The following is a 27,564-nucleotide window of genomic DNA, read 5'->3' as shown; positions in this document are numbered from 1 at the left end:
TGTGGGTGTTTATTTCTTGGTTTTTAACTAAACTAGCTTTAAAAAGAGAGAGAGAGAAAGAAACAGAAAAACATTCAGACTAAAGATAATAAAAATGTAATGAAAGAAAATGTTTTATCTTTCTACAATGAATTGTTTCTTAAGGTAAATGTTATTACAAGAGTCAAAAAGCTTAAAATTTTTCTAAATTTTGAAGTTAAAAAAAAAAAACGCTCTTTTTCGTGACGCCTCCTAGGCGGTCGGCTGTGTCAAGATGAAGCTGAATATCTCCTTCCCCGCCACTGGCTGTCAGAAACTCATTGAAGTCGATGACGAACGCAAGCTGCGCACCTTCTATGAGAAGCGCATGGCCACAGAAGTAGCTGCTGATGCCCTTGGTGAAGAATGGAAGGGTTATGTGGTCCGGATCAGCGGTGGGAATGACAAGCAAGGCTTTCCCATGAAGCAAGGCGTTTTGACCCATGGCAGAGTGCGCCTGCTGTTGAGTAAGGGCCATTCTTGTTATAGACCAAGGAGAACTGGAGAGAGGAAGCGCAAGTCTGTTTGAGGCTGCATTGTGGACGCCAATCTGAGTGTTCTCAACTTGGTTATTGTGAAGAAAGGAGAGAAGGATATTCCTGGACTGACAGATACCACTGTGCCTCGTCGGTTGGGACCTAAAAGAGCTAGTAGAATCCGAAAGCTTTTTAATCTCTCCAAAGAAGATGATGTCCGCCAGTATGTTGTCAGAAAGCCCTTAAACAAAGAAGGTAAGAAGCCCAGGACCAAAGCACCCAAGATCCAGCGTCTTGTTACTCCACGTGTCCTGCAACACAAACGCCGGCGTATTGCTCTGAAGAAACAACGCACTAAGAAAAACAAGGAGGAAGCTGCAGAGTACGCTAAACTTTTGGCCAAGAGAATGAAGGAAGCCAAAGAAAAGCGCCAAGAACAGATTGCCAAGAGACGTAGGCTGTCCTCACTGAGAGCTTCTACTTCTAAGTCTGAGTCCAGTCAAAAATAAGTCTTTTAAAAGTAACAAATAAATCATCAGACCTTGAAAAAAAAAAAAAAAACGTTGTGAGAACAAAACAGGAACAATAATCCTTGCAAGGTAATGGGAAACCAGAAGAGAAAAATATACCTCGTTGGTTATGGGTTCTGTGTGCAGTTAAGAAGGCTAAGAATAAGTTCCTGTTTGTCCTGTGTTAAGTAAGTCCTTGCAAGGTTTCTATTTGTAATTAAGAAGTGTCCTGATTCTTAGATCTGCTGTAAAGTGCTTGGGCTCTGTTCACGTGATGATTATAGTTTGCTCCTTCTCTTTTCATTTTATCTCTCTGACAATGTACAACAGCCAACCTCTCCTCCCTGTGAACACCTTATCTCTTCTATGAAAGGAACTTCAAGAGGCCAGCGGGGCCTGCTCTTTCAAATCCTGACTTAGGGTGAAACAGCCAGTTGGCCAGTCCCAGGTGCACCTCAAAATGCAGCTTTCTTTAATTGATACTGGATTCGGTCTTTTCTTCTCGAGATTCTCAGGTTTAATACTGTAAGCTAAGGTTACATTTTCACCGAAGAAGACAGTTTTAAAGTGAGCTGACACAGCTGGAGTACAGCTTGCTGCCTACAGCAGAGTGTAGTCATCTGCTGTGCCTGCAGCCTTGATCCTGATGACATGCTTTCAAAGCCTTATTAAGAATGCCTGGGTCCCCATGAAATCTGCTAGACCCAGGTTTACCTGAAAATTTGGGTAGGAATCAGGCTAGTGACCTTCTAAAATCAGAAGTCCTAATAAAAGACATAAACTGTTAACTAAATTCAGAGTTTAGTTAAAAACCAAGCAATAAACATCCACATTAGCCCACCCTGCACATGCCCATGGCCATCATTAACTGCTCCCTGAGTTCACTCAAAATGAGTCATGTTGGCTAAGGTTAAGCAAACTGTGTTAGGTGGGAACACAGAACATAGCTGTACACTTATCTAAGTACCATTTACAATGTGGCATCAATAAATGTATCTGAGACGCACTCCTCTCAAAAGGGTATGCTAATGCTTGGCCCCTACTCACTCACCCAAACAACTTTGGGCCCTACAAACTCCATGCATGGTGTGTGATCTAAAAAGACACACTACTTATTTTCTATCTATTATATTTTCATGGTACTTTTTTATTTTTAGCTATGTTTAGACTCAGAAGCACCTACCACTGCATAATTATCTCCATTACTCATTATAGTAGCATGTTATACAAGTTTGTATAGCCTTGGAGCACACACATTCATAAAAATTATTTTGTAAACAAAAAAGGGAACCTTAAAGGAAATATTTATTTTCTTTTTGTTGTGACTAAAACACCTGGCAAGAAACAACTTCACTGAAGAGGTCTGCTTTGGCTGGTGTTTGAGGGATACAGTCCATTATGGTGGAGAAGGCATGGTTGTAGGTGGCTCCTTGGCAATGGAAGCCTGTGGCAACTGCTTGAAGAACATAGAGCAGAGAAGGGGGAGTGCTGGTGTGTACCTGGCTCTCTCTTCTTATTAGGTCAGCCCCCACCCGCAGCCAATGGATGGTGCCAATCACATCAGAGTAGGTCTTTCTTCCTCAGTTAATCCTTCCTGGAAAAGTGTGTCTCCTAGGTGATTCTAAATCCTGTCAGATTAATAATATTACTTTTTGTCCTATTAGGGTTACTGTTTCTATGATGAAACACTATGACCAAAAGCAAGTTGGGGAATAAAGAAAATGCCCTACAGACTTGCTTGCAGCCGTATCTAACAGAAAATTGTTCTCAACTGAGGCTCCCTTTGATAGGATTACTCTAGCTTGTGTCTAGTTGCATAAAACTAGCCAGTAAAACTTCACAGGAGGCTATACGTGAGTATACTTAAGAAACAAACATGAAAATGTAACTCATGACACAATATGCCTCATCTAAACGATTCCAAGGTATTCAAGTGCCTGTCCTTAATTTTGGCTGATTTTCCCCCATGGCTTTTCTCTTTTGTTTAGTCTCAATTGTGCTTAATACATTAACTGTGTAGAGTCCACTTATACTGTCATCACATACTTTTGTTTGTGTATATGGTCAAGTATATATAAATATACAGATAAGTAAATAAGCTAAAATTTAAAATTTAGACTATAGAACCTAGGTTGGGCTCTAGGAAGTAAAGGTGAATTATGTTAAATTTATGTAACTCTCACAAAAACAGAAGTGTCAATTAGGTTTTTATTAATCCCACTACTGTTTCCAGTCCAGTTTCTCTGAAGCCAATAGCATGCTGAAATTTGGTATCGTTCCACAGAATGGTGGGCCAAAACACAAAAACCACCTTGGAAACCTGCCATTACTGGCTCTTCAGAGTGCTTTTCTTGAACATTCTACTCTAGGCCAAACGAATTCTCTGTGACAGTATGTCAGATCAATTTATGGCTGGATGTGCATCATATGCTATCTTTAGTGATGCCTAATTTTTATAGCTGATATAAGAGGTGCAATTTCAATGAGAGAGAGAGAGAGAGAGAGAGAGAGAGAGAGAGAGAGAACCCTAATGCATGTAATATGTGTACTAAAGAAAGAATTAAAACCACTTCTTTGCTGGGCTATGGTGGCCCAGGCCTTTAATCCCAGCACTGGGAAGGCAGAGATAGGTAAATCTTGTTTGAGGTCAGCAGGGTCTATAGAGTGAGTTCAAGGATGGTCAGGGCTACACAGAGAAATCCTGTCTAGAAAAATACAAAACAAACCCCATGTCTTCTTCAAGTAGGCTGAATGTCTTTTCTAAATCATTATTCAGCAACATTCAAATGTGGTTTACAGCTGTGTTCCACAGGTGCTTCACAGGCGAGTGTGGATCAAAGCAACAGCCTTAGTACACTGGTGAACACATCAGACAACTCTAAAAATGTATTTTTGAATTGTATCATTAACTATAATTTGAGAATATAGAAAATGCTGCCAGGTTGTCTCCCTTTTTTTTTTTTTTTTAAAAAAAAATGAGGGGATAAATCAACCTTTTAAGTGAAAAGTACTACTTATACCCTCCATATATTAAAAATGATATTTCCTTGTATAAAGATGTTTGCTGCCTGATAAACATGTGTACTGCAATGTGAAGATTGGCCTATGTCTACAGGATTATACAATAATTAAAGTATAAAGTACTTTAAAGAAAAAAACATAATTGGGCATGGTCATGCCTTTAATTCTAGTCCTTGGGAGGTCTAGAGGAAAGAAAATCAGAAGTTCAAGACTTTCCTATGAGAGGTGAGTGGGACAAGAGGGTAAGAGGGAGGTGCAGAAGAACGAATATATGAATGAATACACAATGAATGAATGAATGAATGAATAAATGAATGAATGAGCGTATGAACCTAGAGAATAGGAGAGGACACTTCCAAACCATGTAAGGGACTTATATCCAGAAAAGAGAACCTAACTTTAAAATGAGCAAAGAATCTGAAAACTTTCAAAAGTATATATATATATACACACACACACACACATCACACATTTATATGTGTGTGTGACCAGTAAGAACACAAAAAAAGTTCAATATCATTAATTATTAAATCAATACAGGCACAATAACATAGCAATTTTTTTGTTTGTATGTTTTAAGACAGGGTCTTCTTATGTAGCCCTGGGTGGCTTAGAACTTTCTACGTAGACCAAAGTTAGCCTCAAATTCACAAAGACTTGCCTACCTCTGCCTCCTGTGTGTTGGGAATACAGGAACAGTTTTTAAAAGACAGAAAATAATGTGTTGGTGACACACATAAAGACAGGAACCTTTGTGCATTAGTGCTAAGACTTTAAATCAAATCTTTAGAAAGCAGGTTAGTGGCTTCTCAAAAACTTAAACACAGTGAGCATAGGCCTAGCAGTCCCGCCCTGAGGTCTAATTACAGGCATTACCATGCCCACACAAAAAAATCACAGTGAATGCTCACATAATAACTTGTATATAAATGTTCATAATAGCAAACAGACCAAAGGTGGAAATAGGCCAACTGTCTGACCATCAATTGAAGAAAAATAAAGTATGACATATTTATAGTAAAATGTTATTTGGCAATAAAAATTCTCTAATATGGACTAGTCCTGAAAATACTACACTAAATCATAGAAAGTAGTCACAAAAGGTTATAGTTTATATGAAATATATAGAATAAGTAAAGTCATAGAAAGTACATAGCTGCTGCCCTTAAGAACTGAGGAAAGAGTGACTGCTAATGAACAGGGCGTCTGTTGGGGCACAAGCACTTTAAAGGTGCTTTTCGTGGTCAGAGGTGGCTCAGTGCAACACTTGTTACTCTTGCAAAGGTTCAGTTCCCAGTACCCACATGATGATTCACAAACCAACGTTCATTTCTGACCTCCTTGGGCACTGATCAAACATGTGATAGTCACATACAGATGCATAGAAACATTCACAAAATACATTTTAAAAAGAAAAAGGTGTCTTTTATAAAACATGAATCACATTTCAATAAAACTGTTAAGAAAAACAACCAAATAAAAATCTATGATTTTTCAACTAGCATACTTTTCAAAGCAACTAGATGACAGTCTCAGCAGGCGCCACCACTGATTGCAGGACTGTAACAGAACGGTTCTAAGTTCCCTCTGGAGTCCTCTGGCTGACACTAAAACTGTAAATGTGGATTTGTAAAAACAACTTAATTCTGGGAAGTTGTTTCCCCTAAACACATGGCTCCTTTGAAAAGAACTGAATGTGCTACAGAGTTCTAATTCCTATGTTCTCTGTGCCTGTTCACCCTTTGTCCATAAAAGGACTTGCGTCTATCCTTTTAGATTTGAACTGTGGACTCCAAAGTATGGGCTTCAAACTCCTTTATATCCTAGCTCAAACATATTTAAACTAAAGGGCATTAGAATCACAACTGTAGAGGTAGCAGTCAGGAATGATAATCCCACACGCCTGTCAAATGAGAACGCACTGAGCTAAACTGGTCTACTCCAGAAATATATGTTATCTGATTCTATTAAATTTTAAGATAGGATCAAATGCTTAAGAAGTTACCTGTTGCTTTGTAAAAAAAAATCAGTTTAAATCTTCACACTGACTAAAATGAATGGCAATAAGAAATTGGTTCAAATAAATAACCAAAAAAAAATCTATTACATATCTTATTCAATATCAGTTGGTTTAACTACCTTGATACCAATAGGAGAAAGAATTTTTTCAAAAATAAGAAGTTTACTATAAGAAGTTCGGCTAAAGTTGGATATGAACCTTAAGTCTGGCCATCAACAACACATTCTTACATTTGCCATCTCAGCTCTAAGGTGCATCTGCTGAATGGACAGTCTTCGTCAGATGGCGTTCCTTCATAGTATTCCTTACGTGTAATTTATTTCATTATTTCTATCTTCCTGAGAATGAAAACGACTGCACCCTAGCAAACTAAACCAACTGTCTTACAAGTGCTGACGGCGCAGAATTCTTAGGTCCGCGGATGAGGGACTTACAGTCACCTCGAGTTCCATACCTGGAATGCATTGTGCAGTAGCTTCAGTCGTTATGGTTGGAGCAACAGGGGGCTGCTGTTGACTGGAGCTCACTTCAGGCTCTGTGTTAACAGAGGGAGAAAGGGCTATCTCACAAGATGAGACCTGGCTAGGCAAATGGGGCAGGAACTCCTCCGAAGCAACTTGCTCATCCTGTCCAGGCAGCTGCAGGGCAGACAAAGGAATACTGATCTGTTTGTTAGGATGTGATGTGCTCACAGGCATCTGCATGGTCACCTGGTGGGCAGTGCCATGGGCACCAGGGGGTCCTCTGTTTGGTGAAGCCAGAGATACCCTAGCAGTCTTTGGGATGATCGGTCTGGAGATCACAGAGGGGGATGCTGACATAATGTGTGGGTCTAATTCCGTGTTGATGGCAGATGTTACATGGGGAATCAGTTTAGCAGACCCTATACAGGAGGGGCCAGCATGAGTCTGGGGCTTGGGTTTTGCCATCTGTGTCAATGAAAGGGCTGGTCCATCTACTCCTCCAGTCAGCTCTGCATTTGCCACAATGTAATAATCTTCTGGAATCTCTTGCTTGATTTTCTTGATGATGACATCATTACTACATTCATCAACCATCTGTCCCTGGGAACTTGAATGGATGGCAGATGGGACTATTCCTGGTCTTTTGCGAGCAATGCTTTGAGGCCTCTGGGTTTGGGGTTCAAAGTCACTGTCCTCATCTGTAACAGAAGACTCACAAACCATGTCAAACAGCGTGTTCTCATCTTCATACTCCTCGACAGCTTCATCTAGTTCAGAGGGCTCACTGCAGTAAGAGAAGTCACAAGAGTCTCTGGTCCGGTTGCAGTCCAGCTTTGCCTTCACAGGTCTCCCAGGGTACCTTTCCACAGGGCTAGTCTGTGTCTCGGAAGGCACCCCAATTATACTGGGACTATCAGAATTAAAACTTCGGTTGTCCTGGAAACAAACCCTCTCTTGGGACCCAGCTCTGCAAGTAGCTGTTAGTGGCCAGTGGTACGCATGGCCAGCACTACAGCCCCACATTGCAGTCAGGTTCCCATGGGAACCTTCAGAAAGCAAGTGTTTCAGGTTTGGAATGAGGCTGCAAATGGTCCCATGGCTGTGGGCCCAGCTGACCAATTTGGACAGATTCTCAGATGAGGTATGAAGACAATCCTCCATGTTATAGGATCAGCAGTGTCTTTCCTAAAGGGAAATAATCAAAATGAAAAACTGTTATTACCCAAGACACTCCCACATCACAGTTCATTTTTTTTTCCAATTCTAATCATTTGGAATAAAAAAGGAAATGTGCCTGTAAGCTGCACATAGCTACCATCACTGCATAGGAACAAGGGATGGGAAGGGGAGACAGCCAGCTGGCCACACAGGATAGTTTCAAGAGAATATTGTTAGCTTCCTTTATCACTACAATTCCTGCAAATAAAGAAAGAAACAATGAAGAGAAAAGCGGGGCAGCGAGCAGGGGTGTGTTTCCTCATGCTGTATTCTCTTCCCGTTGTGACAGGAGGCTCATTTGCTCAGTCCTTCAGAAAACGTGTGCACTATTTGCATTAGCCAAGAGAACTGCTCTTCAACGTCATCATCTAGTAAATATCATTACTGGCGGCAGAGCTGCAAACAAAGTGTGGATCCGTTGTAGGGTGATCCATTATCTCAGAGTGGGAAGGTCAAATCTGCTGGACACTAGAGAACAAGGCAATTGAGATCCACGGAGAGACTGAGGCACTAAACTTAGCAAGCAAACACTTTGAGGAAAAAGAAGAACAGAATAGAAAAATTTTTTCTGTGAGAGCAGGCAGTGCACAAAGCAGCAAGAACAGGCTCTCCAGCCACACAGCCCAGCCTTTCCACAGTCCTGAAATGACACCATTCATTTCAGTTAGAGGTAAAAAGCCTTCTGATGGCCCCAAGGATAGACAACTGAAACAGGATTAAATCATTCCTTAACCGGTAGGAATCAGAGGCTATAAGTCCTGGCTGGGTTCTAAGTAGGGACAGAAGGATGTGGAGGGAAAGTGCAAAGGGCATGTGGGGTCTTCAGATGATAGGAGAGCTAGATAGGGAGACACAAAGACCTCCATGCCTGTTTTATCTGCCCTGGTCATTCTCAAAAACTTAAACTGTCTTCACATGGTATTTTTCCATACCTCATATGGCTGATAAACTAGATGCTCAGCATTCTACAGTTACCAAGTGACTTGCCACTAAATACTAAAACCGAAGGATTTCTGGCTGGAAGAGTCAGTCCACTTATGTGTGAGATATGATTACACTAAACTAGTAGACAAGTTTCTAATGTTTTAACATCACCCTATATGGTAAGCAAGAGACATTCCGTGCACTATTAAACTCAAAATCTGAGACTCAGAAACAGATGTTCTAACATTAAGTCCAACACCATCTACAGGGTTGTTTTGTTTTTTTCAAGACAGGGTTTCTCCCTGTGTCCCTGGCTGTCCTGGAACTCACTCTGTAGACCATCCTGGCCTCAAACTCAGAGATTCACCTGCCTCTGCTTCTCTGGAGTACTGAGGTTAAAGTGTGTGTTCTCTGTGTGCTACCACTACCTGGCAATACTATTTCTTTTTCTTTCTTCTGTTTTTTGATTTTTGTCTTGTGCTCTTCGAGACTCTTTGGGTCTCTTTGTGTAGCTCTCAATGTCCTGGAACCAGCTCGGCAGACCAGGATGCACTAGAACTCACAGAGATCCCCCTGCTTCTGCCTCCTGAGTGCTGGAACTAAAGGTGTACATGGCTACTGCCAGCAGCTTCCAGCTACAGATTTGTACACCAATGATGTGAAATCACTTAATATTAATATTTATTAGTCAATTACTATTGTCAGGCCCTGTTATAGGGCCTGACATATAAGCAACCTAATTATTTAAATAATTATAATTTGATTTAGTGAATTAGATTAGTGCCTTAATTTTACAAATGAGAAGAAATTAAGGAGCTCACACAAAGTAAGTACCAGATCTAGTATTTGACCTTATGTTGTACGTCTTTATAACATTCTATCTCTGGCATTTTAAAAAGATTTGTTAAAATTAAGCGTGTGTGTGCCTGTGTGTGTAGGTATATGCATGTTGAGTGGTAGTGCCTTGGAGGCCAAAGACATCAGATTCTCCCAAAGCTGGAGTTATAGGTACCTGAGTCACCTGATATGGGTGCTGGGAACCAAATCTGGTTTCTCTGCAAGAGTAGTGCAGATTCTTAATCCCTAAGCCATCTCTCCAGCCTCAAAGGTATAAGCTGACTGGCTTCAAACTATGATCCTCTTGCCTCTACCTCTTCAGGGTATCTACCAGTGTGTACCAACATAACCAGCCAGCATAGTAACAGCAAAAGGATTTTGCCTCAAGTGTGGGTCACTGACATATTAATGTTGATTTGAATTTATGTTTGTTTTACAAATTTACTTAAGTTTAATTTGTTTAGATTTATGCCTGAATCAGAGCTATAACCTCCTATAGTTAAATTTATTTGTCTATAATTTTCAATATATTCTTTTCAATAAACTTATTTTGAAGCACCCAACTCAGCCTGCACCATTAATTCTGCCCTCATCATAGTGGGCTCACCACAAACCTCACCACAAACCAAGTGGGTTCACCATTGCTTTTCTTGTGAGAAGCCATACCAGACCTGGACCTAGAAACTTCTGTTAGGAGCAAACTGGGAAAGAGGCAGGCAAGCAGAGGTCAAACAAGAGCCAACAAGTATTTGGAGTAGTCCTCATCCTCAGTGTAAGGTTATCAGCCAGGCACTCACAGGATTTGGTGAAGCTGGGTAAAGGCGGACTGAAAACCTTCCAAGGACTTTCACCAGACTCCAGGTCTGAGGAACAGAGACAACATCAGCCTTCCTGTTACATTTCACAGGAAGGAGATGTTAAGAAGGCAGGGCTTGCAGGCACCAGGAGATTCTTTTTCTATAGGGAGACCCTGACTAGCTAGGGTTACTGCTAACTCTCTGTAGAGGGGCTCCAAACATCCTGGCAAGGAGCCTCTGTTGGAGCAGAGCCCATCTTCAGGCAGTAGCCAGGACTTGTTCCCACCCTCCAGCCTGAGCTGCCTTCTGGAACCTCAGCTCCTGCTCAGTGAAGTATTTGAGCAAATGCCTAGGAGCCACCTGGGCGAGCATTAGCTGCAAGGATCCCCAACTGGCATTGTCCTTTGAAGACTGAAGTCAGTCTCTTGCTTTTGCTTGGGTGATCTCCACTCAAAAGCAAAGTGTTCACTGAAATGGAACCAAGTAAAACGGTGTAAATATTTGGGGTTCCACAGACCATACTGAAGGAGACTGCCTTAAGAACCCAAGGACATGTTCTGGAGACTGGTTGCTCCTTGCTTGGCTCTGCACTATACACTTGTCCTGAAATACCACCCAGCCTTTGGCATAGTCCTTAATATATTTAGAATCCTTCTTTCCACAAAGCAGTCCTGAGCCACAAGCACTGTGGAATCAATGAGACCCAGGTACACACTGCCCAGCACTACCTGCTTCTTGCGGCCTCTGGCTCCTCCTGCTCCCCTTCAGCCTCTGTATCCAGCTGTCTCTTCGTGGTAGCAGATACATGGAAAGCTTGTCTTCATGTTGTGTATGTGCATATATTTGCATGTATGTGTGTGGTGTATGTACATGGATGTAATACATGACTGTGGGTGACAAAGACTGACACTGAGGGGCTTCCTCAATTGCTTCTCTATCCTATTTATTTTATTTATGTATATTGTCACTTTGTCTGCATGTATATCTGTGTACCACAACTGAACCTAAGTCCCCTGAAAGAGCAGCCAGTGCTCTTAATTGCTGAGCTATCTCTCCAGATCCTGTTCCCCCACCTCCTTTGAGACAGAGTCTCTCACTGAATCAGCTGGTTGATTTGGCTTGGCTCTCTAGCCAATGAACTACAGACATCCCCCTGTCTCCAGCACTAGGATTATAGGTGTATCATCACAGCTGGGTGCTAAGGATCCAAACTGAGGGCCTTACGCTTGTGCAGTGCAGCAGGTGCTTTACCACTGAGTCATTCCCCCAGCCCTTAACATGCCTTTACACATCAATATAACTGAACTATCAACCTTGAATTAAAGAGTGAGGGCAGACCACAGGATAATTTTTTCAATAGTTTAAGGAAAATTGTTTTTAAAGAAAATAATATTCAGATCTAAAAGCATTATGCCACTTTCCCCAAACCCAAGAAAGCTAGCTAGTAGTCAACCTGGAGTGAAAACCTAGCTGGCTTCCAGTTGGCATCAGATGCTTCAACCTGCTGGATAATCTTTACAAGTTCTAACTCTTTAAAGCCTTTTCTATGGCTTGTTTTAAAACTACCAGATCTCAGTTGCTCACAGATAAGATTTCTGCAACAAACTCATTTTTAAATGTTCTTCAGTAAAAGCTCTGATGGTTTTACTGGTAAATTCTAGGGAAAAGTAATTTTAAAATATGCAAATATTTGAAGAAAACAGCAACAACAACAACAAACCAGGAAGTTGGGCGCTGAGGCACATGCTTGTGATACCAGCAGTGGGGAGGCTGAAGAATGTAGGTTGTAAATTTGAGGCTAGCCTGGGCTGCATAGCAAAATCCTATTTCTAAGTAAATAAACAAGGAGTAGGATAGGGGAGGGAGGCAGTGGCACATACCTTTAATCCTAGAATTTAGGAGGCAGAGGTAGGAGGATCTCTAAGTTCAAGGCCAGTCTGGTCTATGGCGTGAGTTACAGGGCAGCCAAGGCTACATAGAGAAACCTTGTCTTGAAAAACCAAAAAAATAAATAAATAAAAAGAGAGGAGGGAGTACGCACTAGCTTTAAGGAGTAACCCTTATGGATGATGTTATTGTAATAAAGTTACAAATTATAACTACTTCCAAATGCTTGTGTAAAATTCCCTCACAAAGCATTAACAAAAGAAATCCAATAATGCAAATATAGGTAAGACATTGTCACTAAGCACCCAGGAGTGCAAGGCAGAACATTAAAAATAAACAGATAAATAAACAAACAAACAAACAAACATAATTCAATGTTTATAGGAGAAAATCCAAAAGAGCACTTTAACAAAAGCAGAAAAAGCATCCTCTTAGCAAACTGATAATGGTTGGGAAACCCCAATGGACAAAGTACATCTATGAACATATGTGGCCAAGATTTACATTTAATGTGGAAGAATGGATCATTTCCTCTGAGTGAGTGTGACATGAATGTCCACCTATTATCACTTCTACTCAACACTGCCCTGAGAGGCCTAGCCACCGAGAGAAGTCGAAACTGAGGAAGTGACCGAGAAGGCCTCACGTAAGAGGGGAGGAAATCAGACCTTTCCTATCCATAAAGGGAAGGCAGGGCTGTTTAGGTTTACAGACCAAGAGAATTCACAAAACACTGCTGGAAAACATTACTAAACTTTGCAAAACCAACAGAAATAAGTCCAATAAAAGAGCTGAAGACTTCTATACTCAAAAATAGAAAGCAAGCCGGGTGTGACAACACACACCTTTGATCCCAGCACTTGGGAGGTAGACGCAGATGCTTGGTTCTCTGAGTTCATGGCTGGCCCAGTTTATAGAGTTTCAGCAGCCAGGGCTACTCAGTGAGGGAAAAATCAAAGTATAAAGATGTAAGAAAACATTTGCAAGTCATAAATAAGTTGGTAAACCATATTAGTGTATTCCAAAAGTCAACATTAGGACTGTGTCCTAATCCATCTGTAGATCCAGTGTACGTCCAACCACAAAGGCACTGCAGGTCAGGGAACGGGTTTTTTTGGACTTTGTTGTAGAAATAACAGCCAAGCATTATTTGATTGTAAGCAAGAGAGTGACTTTAAAGCCATTCTGATTATAGGATGAAGAGACAAAACTAGAATTCAAGTGAGATGTAACAACAGCCAGCCTAGAAGAGTGGATGGGGGAGGAGGAAGAGAACAGATCTGAACACTAAGAAAGAAGGTAAGAAGCTGGGTGGGTGGAGGTGGGGGACAACAGCTCTGGTGTTGCTCACCCTCTCACTGAGATATGCGTTCACACCTTGTTCACTAATTATGCCTCACAAAAAACTACCAAGGCTGGGTCACAGCTCCAGAGGATCAGGGTTGGACTCCTGAAATGGCAGGTGCCTTACAACAGTCCTTAACTACAGTTCCAGAGGATCCAGTGCTACAGTTCCAGAGGATCCAGTGCCCTCCTCCTGGCATCCATAGGCACCAGGCAAGCATGCAGTGCGGTTATATACAGATACATTTGTATAGGTAAAACACTTAAACACATAAAAATAAATAAAATCTTTTTAAAAATTCCCAATATTTCAAAACTTGAATCTAATTATTCACAGTCTTAAGTTTTTACAGTTTACACTGAAGAGAGGTCTTCATTCTGTGGCATCAGAGAAGGATAAAGGGCAGTTATAAGAGGGGCATCGCATTACACCAGCCTTTCCACTAGCTGCATCACCAGATCACATTATATGTGCTGTTCTAGACTCTCTGACACAGGACTGGGAGAAAAAAGTCCGACGCAAAGGCTTCCTCCCTGAGAATGAGCTTTTACCTAGTCAGAAGGTACTATCCATGCTGTCAAGGGAGAAAGGAATCAAAGGTCCTACCCAGCTATGAAGGTCATAATCACAATGGCTAGTACAGCAAGATATCCCCAAAGGTTCAACTTCACAGTTTATCTTGGGGGTAACCAACCACTGTCTAGTCCAACTAAGGACCCCCACTCAGTAGGAAGGTTAGGTTCTGAAAACTTAGTCAACTACAGAGGCTGGTGAGACCATGAAACCTGCTACCTTTCCAAACCAGTATAATATTTTACTGGATTCTTAATACTCATTCTTATATGCACAGATTAGTGAAGCTCTGAACCCTCCTCAACGAAGCTTATCTTTGCAGTGGCAGAGTCCATTACAGAAAGCCTCAACTGGTCAAAAATATACAGAACAACTTAGCGGGTGCCTGAAACATCTCTGCTATATCTCCAGCACTACTGCTACACCTCAGACTCAGGGAAAATCGAGGAACAGGAGGAGAGGGCTAGGAAGTCTGCTACAAGACTTCCCTTGGCAGGGAAACTACACTCATGTCTCAACAATAGAGCAACTTAAACAACAGCAGTTGAAAAGCTAACATGGACAGGAGGACTCTCACAAAGCACCATTCCTACATGAAGAACCACAGTCAATTAATCACTACTGAGAAAGGAAGAATTAGTCTTCCCCAGGGTTGAATTCTGAGTTGCTTATCCAATATCAAGTGGTTGGGCCCTAAAAGTATATACCTATAAGTGACACGAAACAGACTCAGCAGGTATTGTGTTTATGCATATGAAACAATAAAAAATAAAGAAAGAGAGGCTATGAATTTGAGAAAGGGGGGACTTGGGAGAGGTTGAAGGGAAGAGAAGGGGCAAAATATATGAAATTTTAAAAAATGGTGTTTCCATCAATAGGCATGATTTGAGATGATGCTTCATGCTTTTACTGACTGTGGGAAAGTAAAAGTACAGTATACAGAAAATCTGAAAATTCTTTCTCACAATAAATGATATATGTATTCTTAAACTGTCTCTAAATTTACACAGCTTCATTTCCCAGATGTTCAAGACTAAGAACACAATGATATCTTTCAAACAAAGAATCTGTCCTAGATGCTAAAGGCCACCTTGTAAGTAAGCGAAAGGCGTCCAGTTCTAGATTTCTGAGAACAACATGAAGATAAGAGGCACCCTCTCCAGCCCAAAGGCATTGGTCAACCTCACCAGCATCCTGCACATGAAGAAAGCCCACTGCCAGTCCCCGGGCCTCGGGTCTCCCTAGCCCTGAGCTGCTCTCTGCTGTCTACCCCTCTTTCTTTAGACTCTCAGGGTGCTGCCTCTACCATTCTTGCTTTGTTTACTATGGCTCCTCGTTTCTTTCCTACTTGTCATTAGCAGATTATGGGAAGTTTTTTTTCCCAGATTATGGTTTCACTAGATAGTGTTCTCCACCCATGGAGAGCTGGTTATCAGGTACAGAATCTGGACAGTTAATATCCAAAGCCATTGTGTCTGAATAATTGATGTTATCCTCTCAGCTGCTTAAAGTTCAAACTCTAGAGGCCTCCCCTGGCTCCAACATATGCTGTTATTCATCTAAGGGATCCAGCAGGCCTAGTTCAATTCTGGAAACTCATTCCAGCCCTGGCTCTCAAAACTACTAAGTGTTAAAAGAGTCTGTGGTTTGTAGCACTGCGACACTTCTGAAACTCACAGAAACTGATGAAGCAGTCAGACTGGTGTGTTTTCTTTCTTACATAGTTGCTGACCTTTTAAAAATGCGGTAATGCTCTGCCTACAGAGTCTTATATAAATTAACTCCTGATCATCACCAGCTCTCAGGAAGGGAGGGTGTATCTCTCATTACCGTGACATATTTGCTCAGGGGAGTGAGACCTGAAGCTACTCATATCTTGTTCTAATAACTCCTGTCTTCTGACTCATTTCAGGAACAAGATGACAAGTGCTGAACGTGATGTTAACTGTTCCAGAAGAGAAGGGTAGGCAACAGCAACGCTGAGGTGTGAGGAACCTATTTTTACTCATAACAAACTCTGAAACAAGTTCAATAAACAACAAGATGGTTTGACTCTCAAGATACTGTTGATGAGCTGAAACTCACCGACTTGGGACCGTAGCATTCCTTCTAGAAAATACTAGAGGAAGACCATTTTCTTAACATGCAAAAAAAATTAAAAATCAATTGTTTGTTTGAACATTGTGGTCTCTTCATAAAAGCACATAATTTTTCACACTTTCTCATTTACTTCTATATTTTATATTCTGATCTATTTCTCTATCGTACATTGCTTGGGCTAGGGAGGACTTAGTGAAGGCCAGCTGCTCAAGCACGAGAATCTGAATTCTAACCTCAGCATCACACAGGGCCAGATGCAGTAGCATCCATTTGTAACCGCAGCCCTGGGTTCAAAGGAGAGACTCAGACTCCTGAACTCACTCCATCAGCTCAGCCAATGGAAAAGCTTCAGGGTTAGTGAGAGGCCCTTCCGAAAAGCCTCAGTAGAGAGCAATTTAGGAAGACACTCAAAGACAACTTCTGGGTTCCACACCCATGTGTGTTCACACAAACAATCTCTCTCTCTCTCTCTCTCTCTCTCTCTCTCTCTCTCTCTCTCTCTCTCTCTCTCTCTCCCTCCCTCCCTCCCTCCCTCCCTCTCTCTCTCTCTCTCTCACACACACACACACACACACACACACACACACACACACACTATCTGAAGTTCCTTCAGCTGACTATGTTTTGTTCCACAAAAGCAAATCTTTATTTTCTTGGAAACTATTTTAATTTATCTATGCTTAAACATTTTTAATTCTAGTTTTCAGGGTGAAACTTCCATATTAAAAATAATATCCTATACTTATTCTGAATACATTTTCTAAGCTATGTTAAAAGTATTTACAGTTTCTTAATTCAAAGGTATATGAATTTTGTCAAATAGTAAATAAATAATATGTTACTGAATGAAAAAGAAATAGAAGGAGAAGACTGCTCCTAAGGGCTTGAGGTTTTTACTATAGATATAAGGGGAAACACAGGCAGAGGCAGAGACATGTGGGGGAGTCCAGGGTGGGCATGGCCAGCAGACTGGACTGGGCCATGTGAGGAGAAAGGGAAGGGAGAGGGGAGTCAGGAAACAAGAGGCCAGGAGGCAAAGAGACCAAAGGGGGCCACATAACCAAAATGGCTGGCTCATAGAAAAGCTGGAGGAGATAAGGCCAGGGCTAGTAGGTAGATATGCTACCCAAGAAGACCATGAAAAAGGTAAGGACTGAGGGATGCTGGGAGAAGCTGGTGGCCAGAGTCTGCTTTAATATGTCAACAGGCACCCAATTTAGCCCTCTGTCCAGGGTGTGAAGCCTAAGTTACATTTAGACATTTCTCAGTGGCTACAGCTCTTACACTGCCACTGCTATGTTCCCCATCTCCATTATTCACAAATGGGTCCTGGCGTTCCTCCTGTCTCCTGTTCCTGTCTCACTAGTTCCTCTGTGGATCTGGTCAATGATGTGGAAGTGCTCTGTCTTAACGGCTCGATGATATCTCATTAAACGGTATCAGCTAAGGACTGAACCCAGAGTTAAGATTTTTAAATTTGCTTATTAAGATTCAGGAATTGGGAGCAGAGAGAATGGCTCAGAGGTTAAAGATGCAAACTAGCCATGCAGATTTCAAGACCTAAGTGCAATCCACGGAATCCACAGAAAATGCAGGATACGGTGGTACACATCTGCAGTCTGAGCAATATGAACGGGAGCAGGAATGCAAGGTGGGTAACTGCAAGTTATGAAGATTAGAGGATTTAAATGCTTGAGATGGTAATGAAAAATGATTTAAATGCAAAACCCTGAACTCCCAAATCACCAAATACAAATGGACTGGACATTATGAATATAACTATTACACCACAGATTTCATGACAGTTCTTACTGTATATTGTTTATTTTTATAAGAGAAAGAGCCTTTCTATTTAGACAAAAAGGGGGAAATGTAGGGGTTGGTCTAGCACTGCTTGTATTGAAATAATAAATTCTGTACACCAAGATCTGGTTGCTCCAAGATGAGCAGATCCTCATGTATACCAGCTTTTATTGTGTAAACCTTGTCCCTAAGTTATCCCTGGTTGGTTAATAAAGATGCCTATAGTATGGGCTGGGCAGAAGAGAGGGCGTGGAGAGAAGGTTCTCGGGCTTGAGGCTGGAGGCAGAGACCACAGGGGAGGGGAGGAAAAAGGAAGCCACCTTGGGGTAGGAGGATTGTGAGCACATGGCCATGAGGGCTGGCCTGTTGGAGTAGGAGTGGCCCAGGCAGGACATGGCAAGTGATATCGATCAGTTACTGACAGGGAAGTGGACAAAGTGACACAGAGGACTGATAGCTGCCATCTCTAGTGCTTTAAGACTTATTATAAATATAAAGATTTGTGTCTTTTATTTGGGAACTAAATGGTCTATGGTAGGGTAGAGATACCCAAATAATATTTACCACACCCTAAACCTCCCCCCCCCCGTGTGTGTGTGTGTGTGTGTGTGTGCGCGCGCGCGCGCGCGCCCGCACGCATCTCTCTCTGAAAGGTGCGTGCACACTTGTGTCTCTCCAACTATGCAGCCCAGGCTGGCCTCCTTCCTCTTGCTTCTGCCTTCTGGGTGCTGGGACACCCAGGTACAAGGAACACACCAGCTTGCCCAGCTTTCTGTGCAGTTTTTGAAGTTCATGTAGCAGCATAGTTTGATCTTCTCCAAAATCATACTGAAGCTCAATCTCCACTGTAATAGTATTAAGAGAAAACTGTGACGTGATGGTTCTTCGCACATAAATAGTACCTTGTAGACAGAAAAGTGAGGCAGTTTCTGCATTTCCGCTTTAGTGTCATGTGAAGATACAGAGGCACTTGCTTGCCTCTTTTCTCTTCCATCTTCTGCCATTTGAGGATGTTGCTAGAGGAAGTATATCAGTGAAGTCTGCCCTCCTTACCAGACACCCAATCTGACAGCACCTTTCATCTTTACCTTCCCAGCCTTCACACTGTAAGAATACATTTCTGGTGTTTGCAAGCCACGAAGGCTTGTGTATTCTATTACAACAGAGTAAACAACTCCAGCACGTGGCACTAAGAGGTACCTAATAAAGCCAGAGGGCAAATGCTATGATCACCCACAGTGTGACACAAAGCCTCAGTTTTAGCTTGCCCCCCTACTTCCCCAGTCTGCTCAGTCTCAGGAATGTCTCTGGTGGCTAAAGCTACAAACGAGTTCGTTTCTTCTCTTTTTTGAACTTTTTGGGTTTTGTTTATTTGTTTGGTTTTAAGACAGAGTTTCTCTGTGTAGACCAGGCTGTCCTTGAACGTAGAGATCCACCTGCATCCTGAGTGCTACAATTAGAGGTATGTGCTACCACCACCCGGCTCTAAGGTTTTTATTAATTAAAAAAAAATTTTTTTTTTTTTTTGGTTTTTCGAGACAGGGTTTCTCTGTATAGCCCTGGCTGTCCTGGAACTCACTCTGTAGACCAGGCTGGCCTTGAACTCAGAAATCCACCTGCCTCTGCCTCCCAAGTGCTGGGATTAAAGGCATGTGCCACCACCACCCAGCGAGTTAGGTTTTCAACAATTAATTGGCAAAAGAGAAGTAATCTCACAAAAAGTAGAAGAAGCTATTATTAATCGATATATTATATAGTCTGATTAGTTGTCGGCTGTGCTATAATAGTCCTTTGATAAAAGAGATTATTAATATAGATTTATATTTCTTTAAATAATGTCCACATGACTCGCTTAGTGTGGAAGGAGCGACTGTTGGTGCTTCTGCCCTGATTTTACAAGAACCCTGAAAAATTGGCTTTAAAAACAAAAGAGGGGGAATGGTACCCCCCCAGAAGGAGTCCCCCTGAAATACTCTCCATCATGTCTTGTTCACCTTTAACTCTCTAAAACTGAAAGCTCATGGCAAATCTGCTGCTGACTGCCTCTGGCATCACCGAGACCAATAAAAACTATGCCACAGATATGGGGAAGGACCCTCTTACCCTTAAAGGGAATAGCCCAGACCCAGTTCCCTTATGGGGCTGAGGATTGATATGCCTATTTGATACCACAGAAGACACAGCTCTCTCAAATCCTGCCAGCTGACACCACTGAGGGCTCCTGTTAGAACACACATCCTGTCGATTAGGGCAACCCTACACACTGAGACACTGACTAGGAGGCTGGGCTTGGGAATATGTGCTTGTACCTACTTTTCAGTCAATACTAAGAGTTTGTATCACAACATCTTGACTCTGCATACTTTTTTAAAAAAAGATTTGTATCTGTGTATGCACACGAGTGTACAGTGTCCAGAGGCCAGAGCAGGTGTCAAGTTTTCTGAAGCTTGTAGTAATAGAAGTGGCAGTCAGCTCCCTTGCAAGGATACCAGGAACCAAACTCTGGTCTCAAAGAGCAGCAAAGGCTTAACTGCTGGGCTATCTCTTCACCTCAATCCTATAGGATTTTTAACAATACAGTAACTATAATTAATCAGGCCTTGAATTTTAATTATTTTTGCTTTGCTTGATTTTGATTATTGATTAATATATAAGTAACAATAAGCATCTTTTTATATTAACTTTTAAAAGAAAAATATTTCATTTTTATTTATGTATATGTGCATATGTGAGTGTGCATATGAATATGTATATATTTATGTGTGTGAGTGTATGTATGTATGTATGTATGTATGTATGTATGTATATGAGTATGTATGCATGTATGTACATATTCTTGTGCCCAAGAAAACCAGAAGACGGTGTTGGATCTTCTGGAGCTGGGAATTGATCTTAAGATTCAAGAGCATCACTGACCCATCTCTCCAGCTCCAGATTATCTTTTTAATATACTTCTGTTTTGTGATAAATATCAAGATATAGAATAAAAATAGAGTTCTTTAATTCTTTTCGTTCTACCTTCAGAGCAGATCTACCTGACTTCTTTTAGAGCATGTGTCTGTTTCCTTTCCACTCTACCCAAGTGCCTTATTTTTTTAAAAAAAAATCTTTTGCTAGCTTTAGAAGAATAATGACATCTTATTGTTGAGTTATTTTTTAAATGCAGAAATTCTTACTCTATAAGTAATTATTGAACATTTACAATGACTTGTGAATAATGTGAGCAAAGTCCAAAAAGGCTGTTTTCTCTCTCCTATAATCGGCAAACAAACCTAGTGAGAGTCCTTATCAATACTGTGTTGGCTATGCTAGTCCATCTTTCTAAGCAATTGTGAGATATAGAAGGTTCCAAGAACTAATGTTAACAATGAACATGAAAGTAATGGCACACACTGACATGGGGCCTGCTTTCTCCCCAATTGCTACTCTAAACACAGTAGACGTAGTAATACCTTTATGGGGAGGTATCATTTTCATTTTACAGGGGAGAACAAAGTCAGAATGTTTAATAAAAATGTGTTCTGTCACATACCCAGTACATAAGGAAGCTAAAATTTCATTCAAAGCTCGCTGAGCAGTGGAGGCACAGGCCTCTAATTGGGAGGGAAAAGTAGGCAGATCTTTGAGTTGTAGGCTGGCATATTCTACAGATCAAGTTCCAGGACAGCCAGGGCCACACAGAAAAACTGTGTCTGGAAAAACACATGGAAACAAAAAGATTTAATCCAAAGCTAATTGCTACAGTATGACACATCCTGAGAGATGCTCCTGAACCCTGTCAGCTATCCACAGCCATCATAGTGCTTCCAACCTGAGCCCCACCAGATGGTAGGGAGCTGCTCCAAGGGCACACAGCCCCATGATGACTCAGGCAATTAAGGATCTTTGGTTTTAAGTCTTTATAATCCGAATTTATAAAGCTAAATCAGCTTACACTGTTGGAAGCAACCTACCCATAGTGTGTATAGACCTAGTGTTTAATATACATAGAAAAATAGAGTGCCAGAGTTTGGGAACCCATTTTGCGGCTCCAGTCACTGTTTAGTGGAGAAGTTAAAGAATATATAAAATGGTGACTGTTTCTCTCCCATCCTAGTGAAACAGTGATACTTCACATTCAGATATGTTGGAACAAATCCCAGGCCTAAGTGCATTTGTTTTCACCATTTTAAAAACAAACAAACAAAAAAAACCTTCTCTTTCCTCCCTAGTGCTCTGGTCAGATGATGGTGTAGGCTGTGCAGGTTGCCTGAGGCCCTGACAGAGAGCCATTGCCAGCCAACCCTCACTCACATATCCATATTTATAGAATTAACTCACAGAAGCCAAGAAATGGAGTCAACCTAGAAGTCCATAACAGAGGAGAGAATGTGATACACACACACAATGAGGTCTCACTAAGGAGCTGTGAAGACAACGGAATCCTGGTATCTGAGGGAAGCAGAAGTCATCATATTAATCAAAATAAACTAGACTCAGAAAAACAGACATCACATGTTTTCCCTCATATGCAGAATCTAAATTTAGCTGCACAGTGTGTGTGTATGTGTGTGTATGTGTGTGTACGTACAGATATATACATCTATGATGAGAGCTCAGACAAACAGTGAACAGTGGGAGACAGAGAAGGACAATGGGAGAACAAACATAAGCAAAGAAAAACAATACAGATGAAATGTCACAATAAACCCACTATTGTGTGCACTAACTCAAAATGTTAACTAATAAGGAAAATGTCTGAAAATGGGAGGAAAGTCTAAGAAGTCATTAGGTACACAGAAGAAAAGAAGGTATCTTTATCACAGCAATAGACACACAAAAGGCTTAGTATCTATATCCTTTGTTAGTTAACAGTAGCACAAACATCATTAGAAAAGATAAACTATTGTTTAAAAAAAACTATGCTCAAATAATTCTTATCCTTCAGATAAATATTCTTATAAATGCTAATCATTTATAAAGAGGTTAATCTAAGAATCTAATATGTAGTCATTAAAATGTAAACATTTAGCATCTGTTACATACAATAAGGTATGTTTAATCAGAAATGGTAATTATTACCATATAGACAATATAAATCAGGCCGAAGAGGATTGTAGTTTTATGGTAAAGTCCAGGATAAGTGAGTCTCTCATTCTTTGTATAAACATTAGACAATTAACATTATATACAAAATCTTATATTTAATAATTATTATTTTGCTTAGAAATATATGTGAAGTAAATGGTTACTTATGGGACTCATAAAATGTTGACATTTAATAATATTTAGGTCCTTAAATGGGCTGAGAAATCTGGAATGTTACTGGTGAGAGTGTTCAAGCTGCTCAGAGCTTCACCCTGGGTAAAAACAAGCTGTGCCAAACACTTTGCACTGGATCTCAGGGCAACAAACGGTCTAAAGCCTTGGGTTTCTTTCTGTGAATTTCTGAGACACTAAGATGAAGTGAGAACATGCAAAGCCAGCCATGTGACTTCCCAGCTTGCTTCTATTTAGAGTAAGATTGACTCATATCATTGTGCAGATGGTAACTGCACTAAAGTCCTCAGCTCCTAAGTACAACCAAATACCATCAACAATGAGACAGTATTTACAGAAGATCAAGAGCTAGAGATGTGAAATAAATTACAGTAAAAACAAAATATATATTATACTTACACAAATATTTATTTTTTAAATTTCCTGTTTTACTACTTTTGCCTTAAAGCAGAGCAGATCTATGGCTTAAGATAAACTGGTGTGTGGGCATATGCCAAACACTGAGAAATAAGTGTAAGTATCCCCAAACCCACAAAAATATAAATAGTAATCTTATTTTTGACAAACTGTGCAAAACACTGTACAAACAATCCACATTAAGAGAACAAACTAAAATGTGTTGTATGTTCACACGCTAGCATCACAAATATAACACACTGCTAATACATTTCAGAATAAATATTGCATAATCCACATATATGAATTTCAAGAACAGGCAGAAGACTCCATGTGACAGAAATCAAGAGTTCTGTTATCACTAGGAGGGCGAAGGGCACTCTGTGGATTACCTGCATGGTATGTGTGCCTTCATACCTCTGTAGCAACAGAGTTATGTGTTTTACCGTGCGTAAATCATACCTTACTCAGCCAAAGGGTCAGTGAATGGAGTCTGCTCCCAAATGCAGGCATCTAACCCTAGGAGCCACTGTCCATCACTGCTGTCACAAGGTGAAGAGCACTCCCTGCCCTTGTAGCATGTCACACCTTGAGGCCACACACCAACCCTGCCCCCACTTCCCCATGGTCTCATCATGCCGCAATCACATAATCCAGCAGTTTACAAAACTCCTTTCCTCTTGTCTTTGTTTTCCAAGAGTAGCCGAGATAATAAATCATGGTTCATTTTATGCTGAGAAAGGGGACTCTACATTAATTTGCAAGAACCATTTGCTAGGAGCCAATTCATCAGCAGAGCAATTTGCTGAATGTATCAAATTTAACTTCTTCCCTTTTTGAAGATTTCCGTGAAATTTTAGTACAGTGATTTTTTTACTCTGCTTTGCAGCAGCTTTTGGGAACTCTTTGGATTGCAAAACAGCAAAGGGTTTTAGGATAAGCTAGCATTCCTGTGAATATATTCTTTGTGAATATATTCAATAAATGTGAATATATTCTCTATAATGATTATACTCATGAATATATCCCCCTTATAAATATATTCATGAATACATTCTTCCTTGCCCTGTTGGGAGAACTTTTTTAATACAGTTTAAAATTAATGAACATGAATATATTCATGAGCATTTTTATAAGTTTATATTCATATTCATGAACTATGTTCTTGACCATATTGGGACATTTTAAAACCTAGTTTAAATTTTAATGAATATCAATATATTCACCAAGAATATATTCATGTTTTCATCAGCATATATTCATATTCATAGCCTATATTCTTGACCATATTGGAAAAGCTTAGAACTCAGCTTAAAATCTGATAAATATTAATAAATTCATTAGTAATATATCCATAGAATGCACTTATAGCCCCTGAATACATTTAAGAACTGTATTTGTGCAAGTCAACTAATACATTTAATTGACAAAATGAACACTCTGTAAAGCAGAGCTGTGAGCATCTTTTGCTTCTATCTGGTAAACTGACTTATTTCCATATAGATGAATTTTTTCCAACTACATATCAGCCAGACCTGAAGAAAGCAAATACAGAAGGCAAATTGGTCTCTTCCTTTCCTGCCTTTGGACATAGACACATATGCTCTATGCCCTTTGAATCTAGGACTTGAACAGCAGCCCCTGGGTTCTCCAGTTTTCAGTCTTGAAGTGGGAATTCCATCAGTTTCTCTGGTTCTGAGGCCTTCAGGTTAGATGAAGTCACAGTACTGGCATCTCAGGGTTCCCAGCTTGAATATAGTTGGTCATGAGACTTCTAGCCTCTATAATCATGTGAGCCAACCCCTAAAATGTCACCACATATCTCTCTCCAGGGAGCCCTAACAGACTTCCCTATCTGGGTGACCCATCTATCTGGGTGACCCATATTGGCAGCCTAGTTTATGTATCTACATATATTTATTAGATGTCCATATAATTGTTGTCATTTTACAAACACAATCAAGCATTTAATTTCACTATCTTTAATATATGTATGCATTCTACGCATGTGTGCACATGTAAGCACAGCTGTGCTCCTGTGTGGGAGTGTGTGGGGCTAGATGTTAACTCTGGCTGTCTTACTCAATTACTTTTCCACCTTGATTTGAGACAGTGTCTCACTGGATCTGGAGCTCACTGTTTTAGCCTGACTAGCTGGCCAGTGAGGCTTAGGGATCTGCCTGTCAAAACTGGCTCCTCCTCACTAGCACTTGGGTCACACTGCTCATGAATTTTATGTGACTGCTTAGGATCCACACGCAGGTCTTCTTTGTGCAGCAAGCACTTTGCTCACTATACCATCACCCCACACAGCCCTTACTGTCTTTACTCAAACAGTGGTGGACTAATTTAACATCAACAAATATGATTAATTTTATTTTGCTGTCAGGAGCAACTATAGCAAGATATATTTTATGTGCCATATTTCACATACTATAAATATATCAATTTCAAGCACATAATTCAATAGTTATTGTCTGTATTTGCAAAACAATCACTATGATCAATTTTTGAATAGTGTTAGCTAGATATGGCAATACATACCTATAACTGCAGCACTCACTCAGGAAGCTGAGGCAGGAGAACCCTAGGTTTCAGGCCAGTCTGAGCTACATTGTTTGACCATCTCTAAACAAATAAGTAAAATAAAACTAAGAGTATTTTTACCTTCCTTAAAAGAAAGCTCCTATACGTAGGAACATGTACTCCACCACTTACCACTGTAATGCCTACAGACTTGTTTACCTGTTGTGTAAATGGAATGTGTAATTCTTTATGACTTCAGTCTTTCATTTAGCATATCTTCAAGATGCATTTATATTATAGTTCATATCCTTTTATAAGCAAACAATACCCCACTATACAGAGATGCTACATTTTACTTACCTGTTAGCTGACAGGAATTTGACTGTGTGGGTTTTTTTTTTTCAAGATTTATTTAGTTTTATTTTATGTGTACAAGTGTTTTAGCTGCATGACTGTATATGCATGCCATGTGTGCCTGGCATCCATAGAACCCAGAACAGAGTGTCAGATCCCCCTGCAACTCAAGTTACCGACGGCTGTGAGCCACTGTCTGGGTGCTGGGAACTAAACCTGGGTTCTCTGGAAAAGAAATCAGTGCTCTTAATCATAGCCATCTCTTCAGCTCTAGTGGTTCTACTTAAGTAACACGATTATAAACATGCATGGACAAGTACGTCTTATGTAACTAAGAATCAAATCCGGGAGGCTTGTATAGGCTAGGCAAGTGCTTTATGACTACACTCCTAGCCACATATAAGTTTTTATGCACACACACACACACACACACACACACACACACGAGTCAGTTGTCTTCCTTCATTATGTAGGTTCTGGGGACTGAACTCATGTAAGACTTGGCAGCAAGTACCCAAACCATTTGTGCCATTTTACTGACACCTCACCCTCACATGACCTTGAATTATACGGCAACCCCCAGTTTAACCGTTTAAGAAAAGCCAGAGTATTTCCAGAGCAGCTGTATTATACTACATTTCTAAGAGTACTATTTCACAGTTCACTATCCCCACAGCTCTTCACAAAGCATGCTGTGCCTATGAAGGAGCAGCCCTTGCTTTGGTTTGCATTGCCATGACACAAAAGCTGCTGGAGATTCCATGCTTATTTGTTTATCCTCTCTGGAAAAATGACTGTCGTGTCTCACAAGTTTTAGAAAGATCAACTATTTAACCGTGTAAAGCAAAAGTAAGAGAGTGGGCAGCAAACGGAGCTCAGCTAATGTATCTGATCATACTTACTGACGGCATTTAGTACCTGAATCCCATAAAGAAAGAGGACACAAAAGCAGTGCAATATTGGAATGTCACCAAATTCCCCTTCACCTGTTTTGTTTTGCCTAACATGTTGCACATTTCATAAATGATTATGGATTG

At 40.6% G+C, this 27,564-nt stretch overlaps 1 protein-coding gene and 1 pseudogene across 2 annotated transcripts in view; one reads left to right on the top strand and one right to left on the bottom strand.

Moving 5' to 3' along the window:
• Kiaa1958 (KIAA1958 ortholog) overlaps window positions 1-27,564 on the bottom strand; it is a 139,643-nt gene that overhangs the window by 55,715 nt on the left and 56,364 nt on the right. For both annotated transcript variants that reach the window (XM_028779949.1, XM_028779948.1), the window contains exon 2: window positions 6,499-7,693. In XM_028779949.1, coding sequence (XP_028635782.1) covers window positions 6,499-7,669 — 1,171 coding nt within the window. In that variant the 5' untranslated portion in view covers window positions 7,670-7,693. The remainder of the gene's footprint in view (window positions 1-6,498; window positions 7,694-27,564) is intronic.
• LOC114631569 lies at window positions 228-1,038 on the top strand (annotated as a pseudogene).

This window comes from Grammomys surdaster, unplaced genomic scaffold (genome assembly GCF_004785775.1).
Source record: "Grammomys surdaster isolate TR1022 unplaced genomic scaffold, NIH_TR_1.0 363, whole genome shotgun sequence".
NCBI lineage: Eukaryota > Metazoa > Chordata > Mammalia > Rodentia > Muridae > Grammomys > Grammomys surdaster.
The sequence above is the reverse complement of the archived record's forward strand: the minus strand, read 5'-3'. Positions and strand labels throughout refer to the sequence as shown.